This window comes from Camelina sativa, chromosome 3 (assembly GCF_030686135.1).
Source record: "Camelina sativa cultivar CO46 ecotype springtype chromosome 3, ASM3068613v1".
NCBI lineage: Eukaryota > Viridiplantae > Streptophyta > Magnoliopsida > Brassicales > Brassicaceae > Camelina > Camelina sativa.
This window is the reverse complement of record NC_141882.1, coordinates 8,818,493-8,846,161: the sequence shown is the minus strand read 5'-3', so window position 1 is coordinate 8,846,161 and position 27,669 is coordinate 8,818,493. Positions and strand designations below refer to the sequence as shown.

Genomic DNA, 27,669 nt, shown 5'->3' with positions numbered 1-27,669 from the left:
TTATTTAATCATGTTGCGTCAAAAGGATTCATGTATAAAATCATTTTTAATAATGTTAAGTCATTTGATGTACATTCAATTTCAAAGTCCGGAATCTACTTTTCAACTATTTTAGGTTTTTATCCAAAAAGCTTCAGTTGTAAAAGCTGCTCGTAAAATCGTTAACTTTTATACAATGGACTTAAAAAGGACACTTAAATAGAGTACCTAAATATGATAATACGGACATCTTTATAAACCAACCATGCTTCGTATCTAAAAACCAAGCATCGGCATCGCATCGCCAGTACCAATGCCGTGCCACCTGAAGATGCAAGAGAAGGAAGAGCCCGGAGGTTCTTTGTCTCCACATTTCTATGTGTTTTTAAGAACTCCTTCGTGAGGTCAACTTGGCAAGTTCAGGTCCGGAGTTGTATGTGCGATGTTCAAATTCTGAGGAACTGGGATAACACGTGTCGGTGGATGTTCCGGCTTCTTCAGGGCAAGAACGACTTGTTTCTCTGCCATTATGCCCTCTGTTGTCTTTCTCTTGACCACTCTTGTTTCTTCTGGAGGATTGCACGAGTTTAAGCTTCCCTTTAGCTTCTCATGCTGCTGATTTGATCTGTCAACCATAGTTTGACTGGTGACCAAGGAAGTGCTGGTTGCGTTTGGATCAACAGTCATTTTCTCTCCACTTTGTCGTCTCTGAGCCACTGATTCCGTGTTGGGCTGAGCTGTCCACTCTGTTTTTGTTACCAACTGCTTCCTGCTCTTCTTCATCTTTGTTTGATCCTTTAATGAAGCAGAAAATAACCAAGCAAAGTAAATTGAGCTTCCTGCTCTTCTCAGACTATGAGGTAAAAAAATAGGAAAATTCTATTTAAGTACCATCTCCTTCCCAAGGTTCCCAAACAAAGCTTTTTGCCTCTCTTTTGCCCGGCAAATTGCACGCTTGATCCCATGATTATCCATTAATCTATTTGGCCAGAGTTCAGCCAGCTAGAACATGATTAAATCCAAAAGAATATATATGAAGCTCTATTAAACCACCTCGGAATTTTACCTAGGTCTATTTAAGACATGAGACAGAGGTTGAAAGCAATAAAAGCCGAATACCAAAACATTCGGAAACCGAGAAGAGCTTACATTGGCATATAGCTTTCTTATTGGTGGACCTTGATCTTCTTCATCCAGTCCCTGGTATACCAAAAAACAGGAAAACCATTTTGACTCTAGTTTTGGGTATAAATGATTTTGCTTGGCAGAAATTCGAAAGTAAGTCATAATTACCTCAATAAAGATATCATATAGATGACACAATTTATCCTCCAACGCCGCATCCATGACAAACTTCTTCAAAGATGGCTTTTCTACAGGGTCATGAAAATCGTCTGATGTTCCACCTTCTGGTTTAGTTTCCTGTCCGAAAAAATGATAGTGCAAGATATTTAAAAAATATCGCAGGTGCCTCAACATATTAATAGGAGGTAAACAGGCTACAAAAGGCGGATTGACCCACCGGGAACACAGAAAACATAAGAATGAAGGGCTTAATTAAGAGCCAGGGGAGACCATTATCATTTATCAGAGAGAACTCCATTAATCATCAATGTTAATGGCACTTCTAAGAATCTAATAAGATAGAAAAGCCATGGATGGAAGAAATGCTTAGAAGAGATAGAGAACCTGCGTTTCCATCAAAGAAACTTTCGCTTTTATCATATCGAGAACTTCATTGTTGATTTGCTGGAACCTAGTATCCTTTTCTCGGTTTGCAGAATCGCCCATATCAATCATGATTTTCAAGTTCCTCTGCAACAATAAGCATTACGAAGAGTAAGATCATTAACTTCTCTCAGAAACCCAAATTTTGTTTACTTTTACCTGAAAAGAAGAGTTTTCAACTGGAACCTAAACAGACTCAGTATACAGGAGATAGAAAAAATTACCTTTAGTGACCTAAGCTGGATTAGGTGACCGACAATGCTCATAAGACGGTTGATTAACTCTGCCGTATATTTCCCCTGGCTTGCCTGCTTCCACAAAAGCATTCTAGTCTTTAGTTTTTTCTCATACCATTAAAAGTTTCAATAAAGTGAGAAGAACAAATAGAAAAGCTTTAGTACCGCTATCCTAGCAACTTTAGCAAGTTTCAGTTTTACATCTCTTGGCAATCTCCTCTTAACTGCCAGGGATGAGGTATCAGCTTCTTGATTCTCATTGATAGCAGGAGGCCTTGCTGCTTATAAATCATAAATTACTATAAGTTAAAATTACCAAATGCTATTTTAGTTGGTGATCCACCTGAAAAATATTAAAACTCACATTCGGCAACCACCTTCTCCAATTCCCTTATGGCTTTCTCGAGGATGGAGATTTTAGACTTCACATTAGAACCATCTCTTTTCTGAGTAAAAGAAACAGGTTATTGCAGAATTACAAAGTGAGTTTGATGTGAACTTTGTGGTAAGAAAAATGACTGGAAGCAAAGATGAAACAGAAAAACCTCCCAGAACCGAGATGGAAACTAGAGAAGAAAACTACTACAGAACCCTTAAATGGATGCCAGCCACATAACGTGGCACATAAATACGATCTAATATGCAATAACATACCGTTATTAAGTCACAGAGACTAAAGGCAATCATTTCGGGGATGTAACATGACAGGCCCCAAAATTACATGTGTACCATAGAATTGAGACCGACCAACTGAGTGTATGCTATATAATTGAAGACACAGTTGGAATGTACTTACAGACGCTTGACTAGATTGTCTGCTTTTTGCATTTGCCAGCTCATGCATACCATTGTTTTCTTTCTGGCGGACTATTGTTGCCTCTGCAGAAACATTGGGCAGAGATTTTCCTGGCAGGGACTTAGATTGTTGATGTAAGCCTTTGTTGCTGTATTTCTGATGAAGGGCACTAGAGGATCCAGTTTCCTTTGACTTGGGACATGTGTCCTTCTTATTCTGATGATTTGCTCTATCAGAATGCTTCACATCATCCAGAGATAATGAAGTATTCGCATCTTGCGCTCCAAAAGGCAAAGGTGGCTCCTGTGTTTTCCTTGCGACATTATACTTTCTCTTCATAGAGGACCCGGAAGCCGTTGACAGATCCTGGACGTCACCATTCGCATAATCAGTCATCGGACTCAAACTCCGAAACAAATTAGTTATCTATTTGATGGTACCTTTCCCCTAGCTGTTAAGGACAACTTGGTGTGTTTATCAGATACGTCAACAGCATCACCAAAGGGTTTTGCTGGATCTTTGCGTCGCCTTTTTTTGGGTTGCTGGTTAGATGTTGTCGAAGGTTCTCTGTTGTAAAAAAGAGTCGGAAATTAGATAACTCATATATGGAATATAATAGAATATATTTAGGTGAAACTGAGAAAAAATCTTACTCTATCATTATAAGAACCTACATCTATATGAACGATACCAATCACGCTATAGACATTAACTGAGGCAGTAGTCTCCCAACCATATTCGACCATCAAATACTTACGACACATTGCCTATTCTAAACATGGTTGAGTAAATGGAAAGTGACTAAGCGAACACAGATAATGAGACGTCAGATATTGAAAAGAGGGAAGAAACTCACATCCGCTCTAACTTTCCTCTATTGACATAAAATCCATCATGTTTAACTGCTGAATTATCAACTTCAAAATACTCATCCTGCCAGGAATAGAGTGAGATAACAAAGATATGATGTGTCAGCTGTCAGAAAAACACTTTCCCCGCATAAAAACATATGAAGGTATCCAAGACCAACCAATTCGGCATCATCGATAAATGAATCTTCAGTGTCATACTCATCATCGTCAGGAGCACCGTCTAACTCTTCCCCATCACTGCTATCATTACCCTGAGAGTAATTTTCTTACGTAAGCATACACTATTCAAAGATGTGTGAATGCAACAGTGCTAATCCATGGTATGCAAAATGTTGGTGAATGTAAGAAATTAAAGATACCACAACCAATCTCCAAAAGAAAAGCGTTTTAAGTTTAAACAAAAAAGTAGCATACCTTATAGAGCCTCTCTATCTTCTCAATAACAGCGTTGAAACGGTTAGAATGAGGTTGATCGTTCGTTTCAATTTCTGCTGGCTGCCCCTACATTGGATATGTAAACACAGCTGAAGACAATGATTTGAGCCCATATTGTGTGGGTAAGAAGAATAAACTGTGAGGAAGCCGCAAGCATACTCTTACCTTCTCGAAATGAAAATCTAATATTACATGCTTTAATTGCCTAGTTCAGTCTCATTGCAACTAACTAAACCAAATTCCTTACGAGATCAAGTACAATTGATGGCATGTTCACATTGATAACAATGAAGTTCGCCTAAAGTAGCTAACAATCAGAAAAGACGCCAAAGATCATATATCAAGTTCCAAACCTCTAAGGAGTTTGCTTATTGAACTTTAGAGACACAGCATACAACCCAATTAACCAATTCAAGCATTTTCCCCAACAAACAAATCTGAAAAATCGGTAAAATTAGTAAAGCTCCTGGATAAAACCCTAACATGGAAGACACAGCTCCCAGAAACAAGAACAATGGTTAATCCGATAGCAGGAAACGAAACCCACACACAAATAATGCCTACACGTATATTATATATCCGAGTACAACCATCTCGTGCAACATCAAACTCACCGGCGGTGCAATTCGAGACTCGAGGTTAGGGTTAGCATTAGGAGGCGGATCGGGCACCGAAGCCGATGAACCATTGACCTTACTAGCATCCCTCATAAGCTTCTTCCATGAAACATACGTCGTATCCCCTGGCCGTAGCTCCACCTTAAGTAATTTCCGATCACCAGCCGTCAGAACCTTCGGCGACGCTCTCAACGATTCGCCGCCAATAGAAACCCCACCCGTCTCCTTCACTTCCGACATTAATAATTCGGGTCGGGTCAGTGATCCAGTGTCTACTCAACCCCGAATTCGAGACGGCACGATCTGAACCACCAATCAAGAGAAGTGAATTTGGCCGAATCGATTTAGAGAGAACTCAAACTCAGAGAGAGAGAGAGATGAAGAAGAAAGTTGCGCGGGATACCAAAAATGAAGGAGACGAATCGAACCGAACCTCAAACCTCAAACCTCAAACCTCAAACCGAACCTAAAACCGATTTAGAATAAAAATTATATCCGAAATTTCTTATATATAATAATATAATTATAATCTTGTACTAAAAAAATACCAAATAACATATATCAAATCGCCTAATTTAGAATTAAACTAATCTTGATAAAAACTGAACAAATTTCTGGTCTTTATAACCAAAACATATCCGAACCGGAATCTATCTGAATCGAAAATAAACCGAACCGATAATATTCTTAAAATATCTAATCCTGTGAGCTTTTAGAACACTCTCTGTGAGCTTTTATCTCCTTCCCATGGCGTCTTCGGCCGCTTCTCCTTCCTTATCTCTACTCTCATTCACCTTAAAACCACCGTCTCCCTCCGCCACGCAGCGGCAATTCGCGTCATTCAGAAACGACGGTTGTTTCGCGCCTCTAACACTCAAATCCCGCCGCGGACGTGGTATCATCGTTAAAGTAGACGACGTCGACGGCGATGGAGGTGGACAGGACGAGTACGATATGGATGACGAGGAAGTGGAGGAAGTTGACAACAAGAAGGACTATGACGTAGAGTACGACCCCTTGGCCGCCGCGATAGCTGCTTCAGGCGGTGGTGGTGACGGAGATATCGCTTTTGTGCAGAGCAAGAGCTTTATATCGACCCAAGGATGGGACTCGGATATGGTGGTGGATTACAGGATAAACGAAGACGAGTTCCATAAAATCAGCTTGATGGATTGTGATTTCTTTATCAGAAAACCGCCTGATCCAGATAACGATGTTTATGATTTCAGGGAGGTGTGTGAGTTCAATGACTCGAATTGCTCGTTTTATTCGGTTTCTCTAGTTATTGAGTTCATTTTTTTCAACTATAAACGGCGTTTTTCGTTTTGTTTTGTGGCTGCAGATGTATGTTACTCCTCCGGATACAGATATTTACTCAATTCCGAGAGTTCTTGCTCCAATGCCTCAAAAGGTTAGTCATTTTATCCTTACCAGTTGTTGTTTTTACATCCAAGGTTTATCAATCAGTAATTTGGTTTTGGTGCTAATAATGGCTTGGTTAATTTTGTTACAATACAGTATATTCGATGTGCAATGAGTGACTATGGATGTTACAATGTCACTGAACCACCTATTGATGCTCCCCGAGATCCACTGTACAAATCTGAGAGGGAGATATCCAAGGTACAACATATTGGACCTTGTCCCATACATTGATGTTAAAACCATCAGGTTGTTGATGAAGGGATTCTTGAGCAACATGTATTAACAAGGAAGCACTTAGTTTTAATTTGGTAACAGTTTGGGAATCCTGACCAGGAATATGTTATATAACTCGTTAAGGATGATTACAACACGAAACTACTTAGTTTAGTTTAGTAGTTACAGTTTCTGTTACAAGTTGTCTTTATCATGTTTATTTGTTATTTAGGTTTTCTTGACAAAGCATTACCGGAACAGAAGAACAAACGACCAAGAATTTGTGCTAGATCTTGAAGAGATCTATGTTATTGATTCCATGACAAAGTCAATCACCAGAGCTAGAGTTCTGGTATGACCGATTTGTACCTTTAAATTTTTATTTAAGCATTATGACCAGGTTCTCATTCCGAGTCTTAGCACAAACCTCGACCGTAACCAATTGGGTGTTCTTGATGTTTTTGACATATTCCCTTAGCCGTATATGTTTCATGCTATTACACTAATACAATGCTGCTTTACATTAGTCCTATATCTGCCTCTAGTTATGATTTTATATAGCTTGAGTTATGAGTTTCTTGAAACACTGTGCATAGGCCAAAGCTGTGAAGACAATCTTCCTTCCCATGTTAAAGTTTTAGATTGTTTCAGGTGACAGTTCCGGGAGGAAGAAAAAGAGATAGGAAGGATGACTTGCTCGTGATACGCGATAATGGAACTTCCTTTAAAATCATACATGCGGTAGCTTTTCGTTTCCACATCATTTCATCTGGCAGTGTGTAATCCTTCACCTAAGCTTTTTACTCATCTTCTCCCTATGTTTATTGATTTTGCTTCTTTCAGGGGGAAAGAGATGATCCGACAACGGTAATAGAAAGGGAAGAGTGGACCAAGACCCGAGAAGACATGGAGAAACATCTCAGGAAGCTACGAGACTTCAGTGTCTCGAATTGGTTCTAAAAACCCCGAAGAGACAATGATACAAAAAATCTCCCCGGGATGGAATATGAGAGCAGGTGATGTTAATGGATGATACGGTGAAAGGTCGAAGATGTGTTGTTCCATAGTAGACAAATTTTTTGACCTCAGGGTACTTCACTAGCAGCAGTGTTGAATGCGTTATTAGATGATATGGGTTTGGGCTCTAGAAAGTGTGTGTAGATGCAAGTTGGATGGAGTATATTATAACATTCGATGACTAGAGAAGCTAGCTTATTTTGCAAACTTTTAGGTATTTAATTCAAGTTTTCAATTGATTAATGATGATGGCTTTGGTATTATTCTTGTGAGGAGATATTGTCATATCCAAGATTGGAACAACAAAGTGTTTGCAAGTGGGGATGGTGGTGTGATAAACACTTGAGTCAGTACGCAGCATGGCTATTGGATCTTAGCCGGCGTGTCGTTTTTGGGGGATACGAATCTTACTAAAACGGTAGGTAGTTTGTTATATAATATCCTCGATGTGATTTATCACATCAACATGACTTCAAAAGCGACACGTGGACGGTATAATGTTTGGTCGATTGGGATTTCACGTGAGTGGGATGACATTTGTCAACGTCGCCGACAGAGCAGTTATGTTTTTGTGGGTAGTTCCATCGGCCCATTCTGTGACCACCGAACATTAACTAACCAATTTCAGTTATTTTTCTCTTTTTTTTTTCTTATACAAAGTATTTACGTTTCTTGTAAATTTACAAGAATTACGTACTTGGAATGACACCTAAAATAAAACAAAATACACCAATTCAGTAATCGATTTAAGGACTTCGTTAGGTTATACTCAGTAGATGATTTTTTAGGATTTTCACCAAGATTAAGAAAAATAATAAATGTTGTATCATTATTAATTTATTTTGTTTTATATTTCTTTTAATATTTAGTTACTCGTACTTTTCTTACATTTGTCATTTTAATGCATGTATATATTTAATTATTTATTATAAAAGTAAAAACATTAATTAGTTATTTGATTTTAAGAATAAAAATGCATTAAATACACTATAAAAATCATCCTTTGTAATACAAGAAAAAAATCCTAAAACATCATCATTTATGATACATAGGGGAGTATTAGTTGTAAACAATGAATGTGTTCAATATTATGGAGTAAAATTTTGGTTCTATACAATTCAATTGAGTCGAAGGATTTAGACACGCTACAATCGAAGTCAAGTGAAATTTGAAAATGATGAATGTATGAACTATGAATGCATACATTCATTGAACTATACATGCTACTATTGACACTCTTGGCAGGTTGGAACACAAATTTACACGTTAGAAGTGTAATAATACATTAATAATCATCTGCAGAAAACCAAAAAAACATGTGTAATAGATATATCGAATACAAATAAAATTGCACGATTAAAAATAGAGGAGATTGACATGAGACATATTAGTCAAAAATGGAATCATAGTAACGATAAGGTACGTGCATCAAACCGTTGAATATGTAAATAATAAAGTAAGTATGGTCTTCGTGGCCTACATTCTCTAAGTATCTTTGAATCTTCAACTTACCTATTAAAATACATACACAACAGACAAGGAATGCATTAATCACATAGAAACAAAGGAATAAGAATCATACATATGAAAAGTCTTTATGATAGATAGTATAATTTGTTATCTTATTGCCCCTCATTTATGGTTTTATACATGGCACAATGTTCTATTAACCGATAACTGTGGACCATGTTTGCCGTATCTAATACGTAGATTAATTTTGCAATATAATTTGATGTATGCATGTGGTAATCGAATAGAGAGAATAAATAACGTTGTGACAAATAAATGTTTATTTCATGAATATATCTGAAATTTTTATAAGGTTTGATATTTTTGTTAGGTTTGATATTTATCAATGAGAGAGTGTGCTGTGTGTAGACAAAAAAATATTATTTTATTCAGTGGCAAAAAAGAAAAAAAAAATTCTAAATTGTCTGCTCCTCCTCCGTTCCTTTTTAGGATTTTTGGAATTTTATGTTCCACCATTCTTATAGTCTTCTCTCTTTCTCTGAAGCTGCAAAACCACAAACTAAAGCCACAAGAGAGTGAGAGAGATTGGGAATTCTCCTTTGTGAGCAGTCCGATGATACTTGTGTCTCCAGGAATCATCATCACACTACAACGTATTCACCTGAGATTCTGACAAAAGCATTTTGAGGAAACTGGACAAGTGAGTAACATAAGAGAGAGATGGTTGAAAACGGCGTCGTTCAAGGAGGAGGAGGGCGTAACGTTATGGTGGGCGTGAAGTTCGATGAGTTGAGCAATGAGCTGCTTGATTGGGCTTTGGTTAAGGTTGCTGAACCGGGTGATACCGTCATCGCTCTTCATATTCTCGGCAATGGTATTATCACTCTCTTTTTTTTGTGTTTCTTCTGAGATTAACAAAATAAAGCTATGATTTTTGGAAATGGGGTTTTCGTGTTTACTCTCTCTCTCTCTCTCTCTCTCTCTCTCTCTCTCTCTCTCTCTCTCATTTGTAGAGATCGTTGATCGAGCAGACAACTCTTCGCTTATCTCCCTTGTTAAGAATTTTGACTCTGTTCTTGAAGTCTATGAAGGTTTCTGCCAATTGAAACAGGTTTAATATTTAGAGTCATACGTTTTTTTTTTCTCTGTTTTTAGCTGATAAATGAATTCAACAGTCTTTAATGTGACTACTTGGAAATGTTGAATAGGTGGAGTTGAAGTTGAAATTGTCCCGGGGTTCTTCTTCTCGAAAGATTCTAGTTAGAGAAGCAAAATTGTGTTCTGCATCCAAAGTAGTGGTTGGAATCTCCAAACGTTATCATACAATTCATTCATCTGTCTCCGTGGCTAAGTACTTAGCCAGAAAAGTATCAAAAAATTGCTGTGTTCTAGCTGTTGACAAGGGGAAAGTCATGTTTCAGAAAGATGGTTCCTCATCCATCATTCATCAATCTCAAGGTTTGACCTTTACCATATGAGTTTCCAAACTTTTGTATGTGATGATTTTGTATCAGTGTGTTTGAAACTTATTTTTTTTTTGGACATTGGTTTGTCATAGGGAAAAGCGATGCTCGTAGGACCACTTTGTCTAATTTCTTTCAGATGCCTACCACACTGAGAAAGAATACCAAAGTAGTAAACCATCCCGAAGAGGAAGAGGAAGAGTCGGAGGAGGATCATTCCAATGGCCAGAGTCTACGGCGTTCTTTAATGTCTGCATGCCTTGGGAATTGCTCGGTTCGTGATATGAATTCTCTGCCTTCTGGATCTTTAAGTTCTGACTGTGATCAAGATGATAATGCGGATTTCCACAAGGCAATGGCGCTTGTGCCCGCTAAGTTTCCAGAAGATTTGAACCGATTCATTACTATGCTGGTAAAGGAACTTCCTGAATTTAGACCAGGTTGGCCTTTGCTTTGTCGTGTAGCTTCTTCAGATGTATTAGCTTCTGCTCCGCGTAGCTCTTCGTTCAGAAAGATACCAGTTGTCCAATGGGTGCTGAAGCTGCCTTCTAGGACCAATTCTGTTGTTGGAGACACTAAGCAGATTGGTTTTGATTCTTCAGAATCTGAAGATACTAAGCTTTTGTCAACTGTTCCTGATGAAAATGATTCTACGATCGTGAAATGTTCTCTTGATTCTAGCTCAAGTAGATTCCAAGAGGATGTGGATGATCTTCGGGCGAGGATATCCACATCTTGCCACTTTTTTAAGTACAAGGAACTTGTGTCAGTGACATCCAATTTCTGTGCTGGTTCGTTCTTCTCCTCTCTTATTCAAGCTATATACTTTATTTAGACTCTTGTCATTTGCCTTTTGTCTAACTAATAAACGGCAATGTATATTTTCAGATAATTTCATCGGAAAAGGAGGCAACAGCCGGGTTTTTAGAGGTTACCTGCCAAATGGAAGAGAGGTTGCAGTGAAAATACTCAAGCAAACCGAATGTGTCTTGAAAGATTTTGTGGCAGAGATTGACATCATCACAACCTTACACCATAAAAACGTTATTTCACTCTTAGGCTATTGCTTTGAAAACCATAACCTATTACTAGTATACAATTATCTCTCAAGAGGGAGCCTTGAAAAGAATCTTCACGGTAAGCCTCTAACCTTTTAGCCAACTGCAGATTTTATTGTGTTCTTTTTGTCTAACAAAGCACGGTTTTACATTAGGCAACAAAAAGGACCTGGTTGCATTTCGTTGGAATGAGAGATATAAGGTCGCTGTGGGAATAGCTGAGGCGTTGGACTATCTGCATAACAGTGCTCCACAACCTGTCATTCACAGAGATGTTAAGTCATCAAACATATTACTGTCTGATGATTTTGAGCCACAGGTAAGATTCTTTTAGTATCACATCAAAGAGGAAAACTGTGTGATGCTAAGAAGGTAAGTCTTGTTCACAGCTTTCTGATTTTGGGCTTGCAAAGTGGGCGTCGTTATCTACAACTCAGATAATCTGCTCCGATATTGCAGGAACCTTTGGGTGAGAAAAAAGAGAATCAAATTCTTTTGATGTTGCGTGAAAGTTGTAAGAGATTACTTATATGTTTCTTGGTGCAGCTATTTAGCTCCAGAGTATTTTATGTATGGCAAGATGAACAATAAGATAGATGTCTATGCATACGGTGTTGTACTCCTCGAGTTTCTTTCTGGACGAAAACCAGTTAATAGTGAATCTCCAAAGGCTCAAGAGAGTCTTGTTATGTGGGTACGTAGTTTGAAAAGTTATTACATTGAAAGTTCTAAGCTTTCTCTGCTACTACTAAACGGATATTTATGTACACGTGCAGGCGAAGACGATTCTGGATAACAAAGAATATTCTCAACTATTAGACCCAAGTTTGCAAGATGACAGCAAAGGCGACCAGATGGAGAGGTTGGCATTAGCAGCCACTCTTTGTATAAGACATAACCCTCAATCTAGGCCTGAAATGGGAATGGTGAGTTAATTTTATTTAATCCTCTATTTCATTCCCAACTCAGTATAGAAGTGGTTACTAACATGACATGTCTTGTGAAAATGCAGGTACTAAAGCTTCTTAACGGTGACGCGGAGATGCTAAAATGGGCAAAGCTACAAGTTAACAACCCTTTAGAGGATTCAAAGGTACTCAAGGACGAGAAATTGTGGAGGTCTAATCTGCAGTCACATCTCAACCTAGCATTCCTTGACATGGAAGATGACTCTCTCTCCATGGGAAGCATCGAGCAAGGCATCTCCGTGGAAGGTTATCTTAAAGGCAGAGCAAGCCCTTCATCGAGTTTCAACTGAGCCGTTTTTGTTCACTACAAGAAATCACAATTGCCAAAACTTTCCAAGGTGAAGATGGTGAAGAAAATGGGTTCTCTTTGTGTGTGGGTGTAAAGTCTAAAGTGTATATATGAAAAGGCATATTTCTTTTCATTTTGGATGGGTCATGGGCGGTGGATGAGAGGTGGATTTGTGGGTTTTATAAGCCCTCCTCCCTCCCTATGTTGCAGCTTTCCAATGTTTGGAGTGTTTCCTGCAAAAATCTTTTTGGGGGAAACATAGACAAGTAACTTTTTATTCCTTGATCCTGAATAATTACTCGGAAGGGATCAAAGTGAATTTTTCTTGCATGTGAACGTACCTGGTGTCTCAGACTCTCTCAATACCATTATCAATAGAAAACATTACATTATCTTGTTGAAATAATAGTAACGGCGTTTATTCGTCAGAGTGCCTATCACAATGTAGAACAGATTTTGGCAATCTTATCTCAACTCTAAGCAAAGTCTGAGTCAATCAATCTATTTCTGTGGTATAAGATGATAAGTATCTTCCTGTCCTATATGAAACGTTCATCTGCGTTTGAAAGCAACGGATACGATGAAGTAAAATGCTATTAACAAGTTAACAACATTGATTTTACTCGGCCCAATAAGATTAGGGGAAAACAAAAGTCTGCACGTTGCAACGAAGAAGAAGAAGAAGATATAAAAACCGGTTTTGCCGCAAATCGCCGCGTTTCGACGATTCGAGAAGTAGATTTTTTTTAATAATTCGTGTGTACAATAGTCCTATTTTTATCGCCGTTTTCGTGTTGTTGCGTGCGTTTTATTATCGTCATCACCAGAAGAAGAAGAAGACGCGGTTCCAAAAAGATCTGAAAATTTCAATCAGCCATGGATTCTTCTTCTCATTACAATCCTCCCTACGATCCATGGAATTCTCCGTACTCTCCTCACCTTCATCCTCCTTCTGCTCCTCTCCTTCCGCCGTTACCTCCTCCTCCTCCTCCTCCTACTCGTCAATCTCATCCCGGTAGCCCTAATTTTTATGCTCTATCAACCCAGAGCAATGGTCAGCGTCAGGAATACCACCACCAACAATACTCTCATCATCGCCAAGATCTTCCTCCTAATCCGGCGCCTTCTTCTTATTATTCTCACCATCCGCCGCCGCCGCTTCAGCAGCAAAATCAGCCACCACCGTTACAGCAGCACCAACAGCAACAGCATCCTCAATACATTCCTCAGCAAGTTAGCTATGAGCCTCAAAGGATATCGCAGCCGTTGTCATCCAGTATCCAGTGTACGGAATCGCGAGATATTGCTCAGACTGATTGGGCTCGGTTCAATGAAAAAAGGCATGATTCATGGACAGTGGATGCTTCTCAAAGTCGAATCCGAGTGGATGATGGTCCAATAGGCCGTAACTATCAGTATGACTATAGCCGCTCGTCCAGGGATTCTTCGGGTGTTGGCAGTAATCGTGCTTTAGATGGTAGTTCTAGGTCTAAAGATGAGTTTCGTAATCTTGGATATGTTAGAAAAGAATCTGGAGCCACAAGGATAGAGGGTAATTATCAAGACCGTGGTCAGTTGAAATCAGAATCCGGTAGATATTTTAGGGGTTTAGATGAGGGAAATAGGGTTTTACCTCCAAGTGTTGGTTATGGCAGTGAACGACATGGTGTTAGTGTTACAGTCAGTCGCAATATGACTAGGTCATCCGCAAGCCATGAGGGGACTAGAAACCAGAGATGGGATGAAGCACGTAATGGAGGGAGGACTCTGTATCCCCGGAGAAAGGATGATTATTATCATTCTGAGATAGAACAAAAAATTGACCGTGGAAGAAGAGAGAAGAGCAACGAGTTGAATCGAATACCCAGGAAACAAACCCAGAAGAAGAGTGCTCTTCTAAGGCTTGAAACTCCAAGATCCTATCAAAACAGCAGAGGGAATGATTGGTCTCGGCAACATAATCATCATAACGGGAAAAGGTTTAACTCTAACTCGTATAGGGGTAAGGAACACTTGGGTCATTCTGATCGTGGACTGGTGGAGAAGCAAAGAGGGAGAACTCCAGTGGATCTTGATGTTTCATTTGAATCGAATGTTCTGGTAGCTAAGCCCGTAGCATCACCTGCTAATGCAGGGATCCGTTCCGGCACGTCTGTGACACCTAGGTCTAGTAAAGCTAGAAGAGCATTGCTTTCTGACAAAAATGAAAAGGCTTTATTAACTGAAGGAAATGGAATGTTGAGAACCCATTTGTCATTTGAGGCATCGGTTTCTGAGGGCTATAGACAATCTACTAGGCAAACTACTGCATCTGAAATTGAAAAAGAGCCTGGCAATCACTCAGTTCTGGCTTCCAGTGATTCCGGAGGTAAGCTAAACAAAGTAAGGTTTGTTGATGGTGTCGTTCAGGACAGCAAAGTCAAAATTTCTGATACAGATCCTGAAGCTTCAACTCATGGTAGTGAAGCAAAAATTCGTAGTAATGTACATGCTGCAGAAAAGGCCTCTAGTTATATTGAGACTTTTAAAGTAGAGGCCAAGGATGATATTAATGGGAAACATGATAGCAGTATAGAAGCTTGCTCCACTGTGGCAGATGTTATTGATAACCAAAGTACAATGAAGTCCCATGAAGATGTGTTGGACAGAACGAGCACTGGTTGTAATGCAGGTGAAGCTCTCATCTCGAAGGTCATGGAGAAGGATGAAATCATGAAGACAAAGACAAAAATCAATATGTCTCCTGTTAAAGTACCTGTATCATGGCCAACAGCCGTTGATCTTTCTGGGTGTTCTGAAGGAGATATTCATTTTGCTGGTAAGCCCATGTGCAGTGTTGGGTCTCAACATTGTGAAGACGAGGACATGGACTGTATACCATCAAGGAATTTACCAATGATGGAGGTAAGTACTGGGTATGAAGTAAGAAAACCTATTAGTTCATCTGATGGATCTTTGGGTTATCAAGAGAAGGATTTTCAGAACTCATCTGTAAATGCATCCACCTATTTTAACAGAGACGATCCTGTTGGTCAGGTGTTAGCAAAGTCAGATGTTGGTGGTGTCGAAGTTGACAACAAGATGATCAATAAAAATGTAGATTTCTTGTCTCCTGAAAATGACTCCTCTAGGGGTCTCAACATGGGTCTGGTTTCCCCTGCCACTCTGGATAATGCTAATGTTTCAATTGATCTTGCTAATGCCAATAATAGTTCTTCAGGGGGCCTCGCTAATGCTAACAGTTGTACTGTTGGGACGCTTATCAATACTGTGGTCGAGTCACCTGATATGAGTGTAGATTCGGAGATGGAAAGTAAAAATCCTCGTCACTGCGAAAAGTCAGCTAATTTATCAGTTGAGATTAAGAATGTTAGCAGAAAAAAAAACATGGAAACTACGCCTCTTAATATTGCTGCAGAAATGGTTGACTATATGGACAGTGATGAAGGTAAACAGATGTGTGTAAACGACTCTTCATCTCTGACAAAGTTTACAGTAAAGGGATCATCAAATGTGTTGCCTGTGGAGAAGACTGATGGCTGTTCGCATAGTGATGAATCAGATGTAGCTATGGCAGTGCCATCTGAGGTGTGTATGGAAAATGTAAGTACTGAGAGACTTGTCCGCGTTGAAGATCTGGTTTCGAAAACTCATCATCCTCCAGAAATTCCTTCTGTAGATCAGTTTAATGGTACATATAGTCGAGATTTGAAAGATTGTTTATCGGAGCCAAATGTTTCTCTTAGCAAAGATCTTACTGATTGTGCGAGTGAGAGTCTTGTTGAGCGCGGCGTTAGCCAGAGTGCTGCAACATTTTGTGATAAATTACCTAGCTTGTCTGCTTTCATAACTGAAACAAATCCTGCAGTTGGAATGAATGGTATGTCTGGTAATGAAACAGTTGCGGATACTGAATCTTGTCTCCAAGAAATGCAACCATGTACAACAGTATGCAAGTTGTTTCCTGAAGATCGTTTGGGATGTGGATCATCTGGTGCAATTGGTTCTGTCCGGAATCTCTCTGCGGATAAAAATCTGGAAAAGGATCCTTCAAAGGTCAGTTCTTGCTTAGTATCCGATAGTTCTGTTAGTCCTTGTGATATTTCTCCCTTGGTGGTAGTGAATGAACATATACAAAACAAAACATCTATTCAAGCTAATTACAGTGATTCTCAAGGTGCCATCATGCATAAGGAAAATGATTGTGCTGAAAGCATTGAGGTAGAAGAGAAAGCGAAGCCTTCTGGTGGAACTGGTGGAACTTCTAAGTACAGCACTCCGGGAACTAATATTATTGCTGGTAGTGGGGACTCAGTGCATTCATGTGATTCTTTGTCCAGCTCATCAAGGCGGAACTTCCGGCAGATACAGAGTGAAGTTCATGTGGTTGATGCAAATAGCAAAGATAAAGAGAAACCCAAGCCTTCTGGTGGTACTTCTGAGTACAAAACTTCAGGAACTGATATTGTTGCTGTTAGGAGGGATTCAGTGTTTCCATGTGATTCTCTACCCAGCTCGCCAAGGCTGTGCAGAAAGATACGGAGTGAAATTCATGTTGCTTCCATGGTTCATGAAACTTCTAAGCACAGAACTCCAGGAACTGATATTATCGCTGGTAGTGGAGATTCAGTATTTCCAAGTAATGAAACTAGCAAAGGTAAAGAGAGTCAAAAAGGAGATAGCCTTTTAGATCGTTTACAAGAGCAAATCATGACCTCTCATGAGGTAACCCAGCCAGGTAGTTCTTTGGCGCATTTTGATTTAGTTGTGAAGCCAAATGGTGATCCAATAGAGAAGCTGATTGATATAACTTCTAATGTTGGCTCTCAAGAAAATGACTCACTGAACAGTGCTAAGACTGGTATATGTGATGGTGAAGCGTTATTATCTGATGGAAAAGTTTCTGGAACTAAAATTCCTGGTGATTCAGGTGTACGTGTGTCCAGATCATACTCACATGCGGATGTGAAATTTGCATTGACCCATGTTAAAGATCATGTAGTCTCTGTGCCACATCGGGATTTCCAAAGTATGACATCTATGAGTTCTAAGTATGAAATAGAAAAGAGGAAAAAGAAATCCAACTACCCTACTCAAAAAAGTTGTCGCAGTTCACTGCCTTTTGTGTCTGAAGCTAAGAAAAATGCTAACCCTCCGATTCATATCACGAAGCGTCACACTTGGCATCGAGAGTCCGATACTTCTCCTTCTTCTTTTGTAGCTGCCAAGCCTTTGTCGTCGAGTTTGCCTACAAAACAGATTTTTCCCAAAGTGACTGCCCAATCTAGTAGTAGTTATGTACGTAAAGGGAATAGTCTTCTTCGAAAACCCCCACATGGTTCTCCTGGTGTTGCCCTTGGAATGCCTTCATCTGCTATCCAGTTGAATAATTTCACTGTCGAAGACAAAAGCACAGGATCTTCCAGTATGGTTGATGTTGGTAACATTTCTTCTCTTGTTAACAATGGAAAAATACTTACTCTTGAGAAGCAGTCAAAGCCTCCCTCAGACAGCACCATTTCCAAAGTATCAAATGCCATTGATACTTCAGCAGGAAAATGTGCATTATCTTGCAGCATGGATCACCTTACCACCGGTTTACCTGAGTCTATCATGGATTCTGCTACATCCGGAGAAGCTAATGTTCCACACTCTGGTGGGGATATATTCAAGACATCTGACACACTAATTCAGACAGGTTACGCTTCAGATTGCCAGCAGAAGAGAAATCCGCCTTACTTGGATTCTCTAAATTTGAAACAAATGGTATATGTCAAGAGAAAGGCAAATCAGTTGGTTGCGGCTTCAGATATTCATGGTGTAAGTATTAACCAGATTTCTCCCTCTGATGGGTACTTTAAGCGAAGTAAAAATCAGCTAGTAAGAAATTCAGAGAGCTTTGTCAATCAGTCACTTTCCTTGCCTGATGATGCTTTAGAGACACGATCAGCTGCAAACATGGTTTCGGAAAGATCTTCTAGCTCAGCATTCTCTGACTCTGGTATGTAAAGCGAAGTAAAATGTCTCAGCGCATGTTCAACATCTTATTAGGAATGTTGAAATTGATTCTGCTATGCATGTTTTGTTAGGAGATCCTAAGCAGTGGATGGTTTATTCTTGGAAAAAGAAAAGGAATAAGTTGTTTGCTCTGGCATAGTCCTTTTCATTTTTTCGAGAATAATCTGTCCACTGTTGCATATCAGATTCCCTTTTCATATATGCTTGTTTTATTTTATTGTTATTCGGTTCTTTTATCATAACAAAAGTAAAACATGTAAGTAATCTTTTCTACTGGCAGCTGGCATGGGACCATATAAGCAATCAAAGTTTTCTCTGGTTTGGACACAAAATGATCAGCAGCGAAGAAAGCCCATAGCTCACATGCGATATCAGAAGATTTTGCCACAACTTGTTCCTTGGAAAAGAGTGACATACTGGAGAAGATTAATGAATTCAGTGTCGGCTTACCGAAATGGTTCTTTTTCCAACATTAGGTATGTTAGCATCTAAAAGTGCTTATATACTCCTTGAGCTGCAACTCTTTCTTTTTTGTGTGTTTGCAAACTTGATGACAGGGCATTCTGATATTCAGCCAAAAGTTATCAATGATGAGGAAGAGACATACAGTTTACACAAGATCAACTAATGGGTATTCACTTAGAAAATCCAAGGTATTAAGTATTGGTGGGTCGCATTTAAAATGGTCCAAGTCCATCGAGAGAGACTCGAGAAAAGCTAATGAGGTTAGTTTCCTCACTGAAATGTCTTCTGCGTATGTTTATGAATAATTGCTCCTTTGGGACAGTTGAAAGTGGTGTAGACAACTATTTCTTTTTTCATATTTCTACAGGAAGCCACCTTGGCTGTGGCTGCATTCTCAAAGAAAGAAAGCGAGAAGAATTCTGATACTAGGACAACGAGCAGAAACCATCTGGCACGTAAGTTGGTTCACGGTATCTATGGCCAGTTATTTGGACGAATTATTCTATATTTGGGAGGCCTCCTGACAAGTTCTTATGAAGCGTCATCTCCCTTTTGTTTTGAATATATTTCTTACTGTATATTTATAATCAACTTCTATTTTTCAGGAGAGCGCGTTTTCAGGTTTGGTTCCCTTCGTTATAAAATGGACTCTTCAAGACGAACCCTTCAGAGAATATCTGGTAGGATATCCTTAAGTTAAAACACACATAAATGCTATAGTTTGATATCGTTGATGTGATGTGGATAGACAAAGACTGACACACACAGACACTCACGCACACGTATTAGATCCTGGTCACTTATTCTAGGTGATTGATGATGCTCAACAAATGTTTTGATCGGATATGAGAACTCTCTAGGCTTGAAACTGTTAGTTGCATAAGTCTTAGCCTTATGTATCTCTGATTAGCGTAAACATGAGTTTTTGCTAGATGTTGATTTACCGTGCGCTGGAACTTCTGAAAAAGGAAAGGGTGTGAAAAGACCGTTTATTCCAAAGAGATTGGTGATCGGCAATGAAGAGTATGTAATTCTCATTGCAATTTGTTAATTCATTTTACTCCACATTCTGGAGCATAAATCAAACATTTGAATGTATTATGTAGATATGTTCGGTTCGGAAATGGTAACCAGCTTGTCAGAGATCCAAAGAAACGAATTCGTGTGCTGGCAAATGAGAAAGTCAGATGGAGCCTGCACAATGTCAGGTTGCGGTTGGCTAAAAAGAAGAAGTACTGCCAGTTTTTCACAAGATTTGGGAAATGCAACAAAGATGACGGAAAATGTCCCTATGTTCATGACTCCTCAAAAATTGCAGTTTGCACCAAATTTTTGAATGGATTGTGTGCCAATGCAAATTGCAAATTGACCCACAAGGTTTTCCTACTAAGTCATTGCTGCAGAATTGTGCTTCACAGAAATTTCTAACTGGATCACGTATTTCTTCCACAGGTCATTCCAGAAAGGATGCCTGATTGCTCTTATTTTCTGCAAGGTAAGAGTTTCCACTGTACTAAGATCCCTTTGCCGTGACTCACAATACTAATAACTATAACGCAGGCCTATGCAACAATGAGGCATGTCCATATAGACATGTGCATGTCAACCCGACCGCCGCTATATGTGATGGGTTTTTAAAGGGATACTGTTCAGATGGAGACGAGGTAAGTTATCACCTTAATATACATTGCACTGTTTGCACTTGGCGCATCCATTCCTTGTTGACATGCATATGCACCTTTCTTTTTGCACTACTAGTGACTCTTATAGTGATGACCTCTGTATAATTCGTTAACGACTTTAATAGCATATTAAGTTGCTTATCCCATAAGGAGTATAAGGGAAACAGATCTTCTCTGGCTTTATGTCACATACTTTACTTCTCCCTCTCAATTGGGTCACAAACACCTGATGAAGTATGATTGCGGACTGTCTCTACATATTAATAACAGTGCCGGAAGAAGCATTCCTACATCTGCCCGGTTTTTGAAGCTACTGGATCATGCTCTAAAGGATCGAAATGCAAGCTCCACCACCCCAAGTTACAAAGCAAAGAAAGAAAGAGGAAAAGACCAAGCGAACGATCACAAAAAAATGCCCGTGGGCGTTACTTTGGTTCACTTCACAATGTCCTTTCCGAGTCTGAGCCAATGGTATTCGATAGATGTTCTACTGATAGTGAAGTTTTCGGAATGGAAGGCCTCGATTTTATAGCTCTTGGCAATACTGAGTATGAAGCTTGTGATAACAGTGATCCAGCCACCGAGCAATCTATCTCTCGTGATAGTGATTCACCGATTTCAATATACAATCTAATCAGACCAGTAGCTCTGATGCAGTAAAAAGCATCAGTTTGTCAGTTTGTTTTGTTGCGTACAATGGTAAGCTATCTCTGTTATGAAAAGAAACTACACGTCCTTTAATTTCTAATATGTTGTCTTCTTGTTTGTAGAGGTTGACCTCTACACAATATTTTCTCTGTATCCTTCTTTGTAGAGGTTGACCTCTACACAAATCAGGATCTATCAACCTCTACACAATATTTTCTTTGTAGATTTCACGCTTTTGTATCTACTGTCTTGAATCTTTTTCCTGATCTGTTTCGTTTATTGTTCACAGATCATTAATGATCGTGAGACTGGAGGATCAAGGGGATTCAGATTCATCACATTTTAAGGATGAGAAATCTACTAGAGCTCGAAGGTCGCAGTTTCACTATGACAAAGCTCAGTCATGAGGAAGTGGTGAGGGAGGAGGCCGTGGTGGAGGTGGCTATGGAGGCGGAGGTAGTGGCGGCAGACGCGAAGAAGGATACAGAAGCGGTGCTGGCAGAAGTTACAGTGGAGGCAGACACGAGAGCGGAGTGAAAGTGGCTGCAGATGCAAACGAGGATACAGCGGTGCTGGTTGCTTAAGCAAAGGTGGTGACAGAAGTGAGGACGGAGGGACATGGTGGTGGGCCTGGTGGCAGACGTAAAGGAGGATACGGCAGCGGTGGTGGAGGATGGTTGTTCCTTATTAGTTTTTCAGGATTTGAATGTTTTAGTTGTTTTCGTCTGGTTCTGTGTTGTTTTTGGTTTCTGCTTTTGCTGTTTTTGATGTAACAGGTATGTAACAGGTAATGTTAAGTCACTTTTTGTTCTCTATAAAACCATCTTGTTCCCTAGATTTATTTGTGTCTGGTTCGTTTTATCACCTAATTTACATGATTGATTTGCTCCAATTTCCTCCAACCCTCAAGAACAATACATCCCCTTTTTTGCAAACTGATTTTATCGGGTTAATTTGAGAGTTGATTGTCGATTCTAGATACTTTCAAAACCCTCCTCTACTCATTGAGAGGGGGTTTGATTGAGTTGTTTGGTCAAAACTTATAATTCGGATCAATGGTAAACACGCAATTTTTGGTTTACTAATCAACGTTTGATAAGATGTATGTCCAGTGGTAATGGGAGATCTTTGGAAAAAATTGTTGGCCTTGCTAACTTGAGAGGAATTTGCTATAGTCAACCCTTGTTTCAGGGATTTAGCCTTGTTTTCTACTATTATATACGTTGTTGTGTAGAGAAGAATTGTACATAGTTATTTGTGACAGAGAATCAACATTTGGAATCCAGGTTTCCTTTTCAACAAGTCCACTTGGAAGCTTTATTGCAGGTGAAAGTTATGGAAGAGATAATCACATTACAGAACCTGATGCCACTGGGCCAGTCTTGAGTCTTGAGCTACAACACAATGGTGAGGCTAATGTTACACAAAATAAAAGCAAGTCATGCCAGAACTTATTTCATGAAACAAAGGGTCTTTGCATATCCTAATTTTTTTCCATGAGAACGGAAATACTAGTCTTGTGTCAGAACTCCAAGTGCTGATACTCTATTTTTGTCAGAAACATCTGGTCTTCAAACATTCATGATCAAGCCATGGTTTGAATGCATCATCACGAACCACATTCTGCGAAACAACAACATCAAATGTTTAAATCCATAGTGCAATCGATTCTTTCATTTATATAACTGATCATTTTTGTATATAGTAATGATCAAATAAGGATGACCCTAATGGACAACTTCAGGTGGCAAGAAGACAAGTTTTCAGGATTAAACGAATTGCAGACAAAGTAACCTTACTCGGTATAATGATTGAAAAGAATAGATAAACCGAGATCACTTACCGTTAAATAAAAGATAAACCCGCGTAACAGGTTCAGAGCTTTACGCTCATCAGCTTCATGTAAAGAATCAAGATACTCCTTTTTGAAGTCTGTAAAATCAAACCAAAGCAAAACTATACGAAGGTAAATAACACTCTCCCTAACATGTTTCTTTGGAATCAGGAGATAGCCTTTGCAGTTTATTTTTAAAAATTTCAAAATATTGATTCTACAAGATAGCTAAGCAAAGCATAAACTTCCAAGAACATGTATGCCAACTTCTGTCTGGTAACTTTACCTGGATACTTATCGAGATATGAAGGTCTCTTTTTCTTCGTTTTAAAGTTAAACTCAGTTCCATCTCGTAGTTCTATGTGTCGGGTTGACCTTCTATGCACCGATGCTTCATTGTGAAGTTCCCTGAGCTCTGTTACAGTGTATGGCTGCTTCAGAACATTCATTATCTCCTTCCTAAACCAAGAACTCCTTTCATCACCTTTCTTGTCATCCAAATCCTTAAAAAACATTCCAACCAACCAAAACAATAAAAAGTGTCAAAAAAAAGGGAATTGTTTTTGAGGCAAAAGCAAAGGTGAGTGAAGGTGATGCTACATACAACCACTTTATAACTTTTGGATGGCACAAATGGAGAAACATCTTCATCCAGAAACGGACGATCTCCAACCACAATAGTATCAGAATCAGAATCAGACAAAGACATTGCATAATCCTCCTCCTCACATTTTACTTGTATCTCCTTATCAGGTTTAGTTCTTGAGCTTTTTGCATTCTCCACTAACCATGTGAGATAAGCTTTGTAATTCTCATCGTGATCCTCCAAATTCTCTTCCTTCTCGCTAGCATTACCACTACTATGTTGTTGTTGTTGTTGTTGTTGTTGTTGTTGTGAGTTTCTTTTCACATGATGACTCGTAGTAAGCATTGGTTCAAAACTCTTCTCTCTTCTTCGCCTTAAACCCGCTTCTTTCGTTGCTGAACTTGCTCGAACATGATGAGGCTTTGACTCAACAACATTCTTCTTGGTCACAACACGAACGGTGTTTCGATCTTTGTTTGTAACCGTTGCTTTGAATCTGCGATGGTCGTATCCTCCGTTATCTACTTCATACCTGATAGACCTAAGTGGATTATCACTCAGATATGAATTCCCATCATCTCTAAAACTATCCAACAACTTCATATACTGATGATCAATTTTGGTATCCCAATCATCACCATCATCATCATCATCATCATCATCATCAGAAGTATTAATTTGCTCAGCATCCATCATACACTCCACGTTAACTTCACCACAAAGAACATCTTCATCTTCATCGTCTAAGTCTATCGTCACAAACTCCTCCTTCACAGGTCTCATTGCAGCAGCAGCAGAATTCATCATATTTCTCATCTTAAATCACTTCAATCACAAAACAAACAAATAAAAACAATCAGATTCCTTAAGTTGACACATGCAGTTCACTTAAAATTCATAGCAGATTCCAGGGAAAAAAAAAACAAGATTTCAAGATGCAAAATGAAATATTTAGAAACTAATCATACACATAGCATTGACTCATAACCCTAAAAATAGTAAAATTTTGAGATCGATTCAGTGACCACTCCAAGAAAATTATAAAAACACACACGAAATTAATCAAAATTCGAAAAAAGAAGAAGAAGAAAATGTAAGTAGAGTGGAATTGGGATCACTTTACAAATTGGAGAATGACAAATCTCACTTTTAAGAAGCCAATCAAAGCAATGAGCACAGAGAGAGATCCTTCTTCTTGCAGAAGCTATATCAGAACTTAGAAGAGTAACATCAAAACCCTAAATTTAGTGGGTGGCTAGTAAAAAGAACTAACTTGCTTCTCTCATCGAACATCTCGCCGCCGTTACCATAGCTCACATTCCAAATTCACTGTAGAGGAGAGAGGAAAGTGACAGTCAGTATTGAGTTTGTCTAGTAATAATATAATAAAGCGCGAAATTTTGGGATTAACTATGGTATCATCAACACACAAAATCGATTACTCAAACTGGAGGCCCAAATATAGAATAAGGCCCTAAATGGGCTCAGGTTATTGTTCACTTATTTTTTGGTTTATAAGTAAAATGAAAAATGAAAATTATTACAGGAGTTCGTTCAAAAAAAAAAAAGATTATTATTACAGGAGATGAAAAGACAAATATTATTTTCCACTTATTATATGATTTTTATTTATATCCACATGAATTATTGTATATAGCATTGTCGTCGTTTTTTTTTTTTTTTGATTCACTGGGTAGAATCCATTGCAAAAATTGGTCGATGGGCCTGGCCGGTGATAAAAATATCTAATAATTGAGTGACCGTACGACTTAACGCCACGGCCACTCGAGAACATTACCGAACCTTCCATATGTCAAAATCAGATTATGACACCACTCTATCTAGTACCTATCCAAAAGGTCCTCTGTTTATAACAATTTTAAGTTTAGTACTCGTCGCAATTAACTCTTCAATGATGCAAATGTTCTTATTAAATCACACATTATGCAAAATTGTGTTTTTTTTTTTTTTTTTTTTGGTTTACTTTTTTGACAGTGTAAGACTGTGATTTAGTAACCAAATCAAGTTTCTTACCACTCTTTATATGGGTTTTACGGTGGTGGTTCTTGATCAATATAACAGCAACCACAGAAATGAAAGATCATAATTAGTGGAGTCATAAACTATCTAATATTCCATATAGAAAATTAGCTATATGTCTTAGTTTGACATCAAAAATATTAGATAAACGTCGTAATTTTATATGACTTTTCTTCTAGAAACGTCATTTTTAAGAATTTTAGTCGCTTTCACTTCCCATTTCTGGGAAACTTCCTCCGTCTAATCTTTTCCGTACACCCTCTCATCAAATATATATTGAGAGAGCTGTACGTGTATAACGTCTATAGACGATAAATATTGAAAACTTTCTCTAAATTCTTATCAGATTATTTATTTCTACCCATTTTCACCAATATCACCACACAAAAAAAGGTCCAAAAACTATCTTTCTTGAATCTTTATTAGAAACAGAGAAAAATATATCTATGGATTGTTCTTCATTCATAAGCACAAACGATCTCCGAAGAATGTTCAAGAAGCTCGACAAGAACCAAGACGGGCTCGTGACTCTTGACGAGCTCTGTTGGATTCTTGAGAAACTCGGTTGGGCAGAACACACTCCCGATGAGCTTGAACTGATCGTTGGTAAACACAGCCACGATCTAGACGAGTTCCTTCGGTTCTACCACGACACCGTTTTAGATAGCAAAGGAACGAATACCAATAATGATGTTGTAATTGTTGATGATGATGAAGCGATTGTGAGGGCGTTTAATGTTTTCGATGTGAACGGAGATGGTTATATCTCTGCGGAGGAGCTTCGTGATGTGTTGGAACGACTAGGATTCGAAGAGGAGGCAAAGACGTGGGATTGTGGAAGAATGATTCGAGTTCATGACAATCTTGATGGTTTTGTTGACTTTGAAGAATTCAAGAACATGATCTTACATGTCTAATGATATATATGATAATACACATGTAACATGTGTGTCTGTGTATAGTGTATAGTCCATCATCTTCCATATGTTTTATGAGTTTTGCGTAAAAACTGTGAAGTATATATAATTTTGTGATGTTTTAATGTGCAAACTATGTATTTTATTGCGATTAAACTATGTAATGAATGGCTCTTCTCACTAAGCCATTATAATATTGGACATGTATTATATGAATGATCTTTTTTGAGTGTGTTAGTTTTATTTCAGCTTAAGCTTAAATGTCTTAAAAGGTGTGTGTTTCTTTTCCAAATTGTTCAGCTTGAAAGCAAAAAAACTCAGAAATAAAATAATCTATGACAATTTCAAGCCATGTGGAGGGGGAAAAAAAATGTTGTGACAAAAAATTTTAGTTTCGGGTGCGATCATTGTGACGATATGACCAACCATATACTTGTCACCAATTAGCTGAATGTTTGATTATTTTGTTTCTCAGTAGTTATATAATAACCCTTCAAACCCATGGAAAAACCGTTAGGTACATAATATCTGATTTTTAACCAAATTTGCAAATGAAAACTTACTTTCATAGAGGGATTCGTGCATAGTCTCAATGATATATGTTTCTTTTTCCTGCAAGATCAAATTATTTGCTCACTAACATAATCCACATCCAAGAAAGAGAAGAAAGGGGGGAAAAAATGAACATTAGTCACACTAACTTTATCCACAATTAAGGAAGCTGACCCTATCATTTATCCACAACTAAAAATCGATTATTTGCTTTAGATGGTGAAAAGCGAGTTAGAAGACATATTGCGTCATGTATGATTCAAAAAAAAAATGTCTATAATTTTTGGATCATAAGAGCATATATATGCTGATGATGAAGTAGATAATCTTTTTTCTTTTTTTTTTCTCGCCATATATGGTG

At 38.6% G+C, this 27,669-nt stretch overlaps 6 protein-coding genes across 13 annotated transcripts; 4 read left to right on the top strand and 2 right to left on the bottom strand.

Moving 5' to 3' along the window:
• Nucleotides 1-79: 79 nt before the first annotated feature.
• Nucleotides 80-5,376, bottom strand: LOC104778812 (ubinuclein-1). Of its 4 annotated transcripts, none has more exons than XM_087501189.1 (14): nucleotides 4,661-5,376; nucleotides 4,026-4,112; nucleotides 3,770-3,862; nucleotides 3,596-3,672; nucleotides 3,180-3,306; nucleotides 2,740-3,105; nucleotides 2,308-2,389; nucleotides 2,109-2,221; nucleotides 1,932-2,015; nucleotides 1,669-1,794; nucleotides 1,273-1,401; nucleotides 1,129-1,179; nucleotides 871-981; nucleotides 80-774 (listed from the first exon to the last, which is right to left on the bottom strand). In XM_087501189.1, exons 1-14 carry the CDS (start codon nucleotides 4,901-4,903, stop codon nucleotides 385-387), a joined length of 2,079 nt encoding a protein of 692 aa, XP_087357315.1. In that variant the 5' UTR covers nucleotides 4,904-5,376; the 3' UTR covers nucleotides 80-384. The 4 variants fall into 4 exon arrangements, with proteins under 4 accessions (XP_087357315.1, XP_087357320.1, XP_087357312.1 ...); XM_087501194.1 differs by having other exon boundaries at nucleotides 4,026-4,106; nucleotides 4,661-5,147; XM_087501186.1 differs by having other exon boundaries at nucleotides 2,109-2,224; nucleotides 4,661-5,120.
• Nucleotides 5,377-5,388: 12 nt separating this feature from the next.
• On the top strand, nucleotides 5,389-7,581 carry LOC104776278 (PLASTID TRANSCRIPTIONALLY ACTIVE protein 6, chloroplastic). The gene is made up of 6 exons (XM_010500313.3): nucleotides 5,389-5,896; nucleotides 6,006-6,074; nucleotides 6,182-6,286; nucleotides 6,534-6,653; nucleotides 6,953-7,042; nucleotides 7,145-7,581. The coding sequence occupies exons 1-6, from the start codon at nucleotides 5,411-5,413 to the stop codon at nucleotides 7,259-7,261; spliced, it is 987 nt and encodes a 328-aa protein (XP_010498615.2). The 5' UTR covers nucleotides 5,389-5,410; the 3' UTR covers nucleotides 7,262-7,581.
• A 1,468-nt stretch (nucleotides 7,582-9,049) lies between these two features.
• On the top strand, nucleotides 9,050-12,902 carry LOC104776277 (protein kinase STUNTED). Its single transcript, XM_010500312.3, has 10 exons — nucleotides 9,050-9,662; nucleotides 9,802-9,899; nucleotides 9,997-10,246; nucleotides 10,347-11,042; nucleotides 11,140-11,388; nucleotides 11,465-11,628; nucleotides 11,699-11,778; nucleotides 11,856-12,003; nucleotides 12,086-12,235; nucleotides 12,322-12,902. The coding sequence occupies exons 1-10, from the start codon at nucleotides 9,509-9,511 to the stop codon at nucleotides 12,565-12,567; spliced, it is 2,235 nt and encodes a 744-aa protein (XP_010498614.2). The 5' UTR covers nucleotides 9,050-9,508; the 3' UTR covers nucleotides 12,568-12,902.
• Nucleotides 12,903-13,033: 131 nt separating this feature from the next.
• LOC104776276 (uncharacterized protein At1g21580) lies at nucleotides 13,034-22,214 on the top strand. Of its 2 annotated transcripts, none has more exons than XM_087501138.1 (11): nucleotides 13,034-18,567; nucleotides 18,865-19,060; nucleotides 19,159-19,309; nucleotides 19,417-19,504; nucleotides 19,655-19,729; nucleotides 19,982-20,072; nucleotides 20,156-20,426; nucleotides 20,502-20,544; nucleotides 20,610-20,713; nucleotides 21,002-21,430; nucleotides 21,669-22,214. In XM_087501138.1, the coding sequence occupies exons 1-10, from the start codon at nucleotides 13,443-13,445 to the stop codon at nucleotides 21,389-21,391; spliced, it is 6,534 nt and encodes a 2,177-aa protein (XP_087357264.1). In that variant the 5' UTR covers nucleotides 13,034-13,442; the 3' UTR covers nucleotides 21,392-21,430; nucleotides 21,669-22,214. The 2 variants fall into 2 exon arrangements, 1 of the variants encoding a protein (XP_087357264.1); XR_015590807.1 differs by having other exon boundaries at nucleotides 13,087-18,567; nucleotides 19,142-19,309.
• Nucleotides 22,215-22,671: 457 nt separating this feature from the next.
• On the bottom strand, nucleotides 22,672-25,222 carry LOC104776275 (uncharacterized). Of its 4 annotated transcripts, none has more exons than XM_010500310.3 (5): nucleotides 25,073-25,222; nucleotides 23,818-24,624; nucleotides 23,500-23,716; nucleotides 23,223-23,311; nucleotides 22,672-23,002 (listed from the first exon to the last, which is right to left on the bottom strand). In XM_010500310.3, exons 2-5 carry the CDS (start codon nucleotides 24,613-24,615, stop codon nucleotides 22,934-22,936), a joined length of 1,173 nt encoding a protein of 390 aa, XP_010498612.2. In that variant the 5' UTR covers nucleotides 24,616-24,624; nucleotides 25,073-25,222; the 3' UTR covers nucleotides 22,672-22,933. The 4 variants fall into 4 exon arrangements, with proteins under 4 accessions (XP_010498612.2, XP_010498608.2, XP_010498610.2 ...); XM_010500306.3 differs by having other exon boundaries at nucleotides 24,947-25,193; XM_010500308.3 differs by having other exon boundaries at nucleotides 24,918-25,178.
• A 913-nt stretch (nucleotides 25,223-26,135) lies between these two features.
• LOC104776274 (putative calcium-binding protein CML44) lies at nucleotides 26,136-26,972 on the top strand. The gene has a single exon (XM_010500305.3). It carries the CDS (start codon nucleotides 26,286-26,288, stop codon nucleotides 26,754-26,756), a length of 471 nt encoding a protein of 156 aa, XP_010498607.2. The 5' UTR covers nucleotides 26,136-26,285; the 3' UTR covers nucleotides 26,757-26,972.
• The last annotated feature ends 697 nt before the right edge of the window (nucleotides 26,973-27,669 follow it).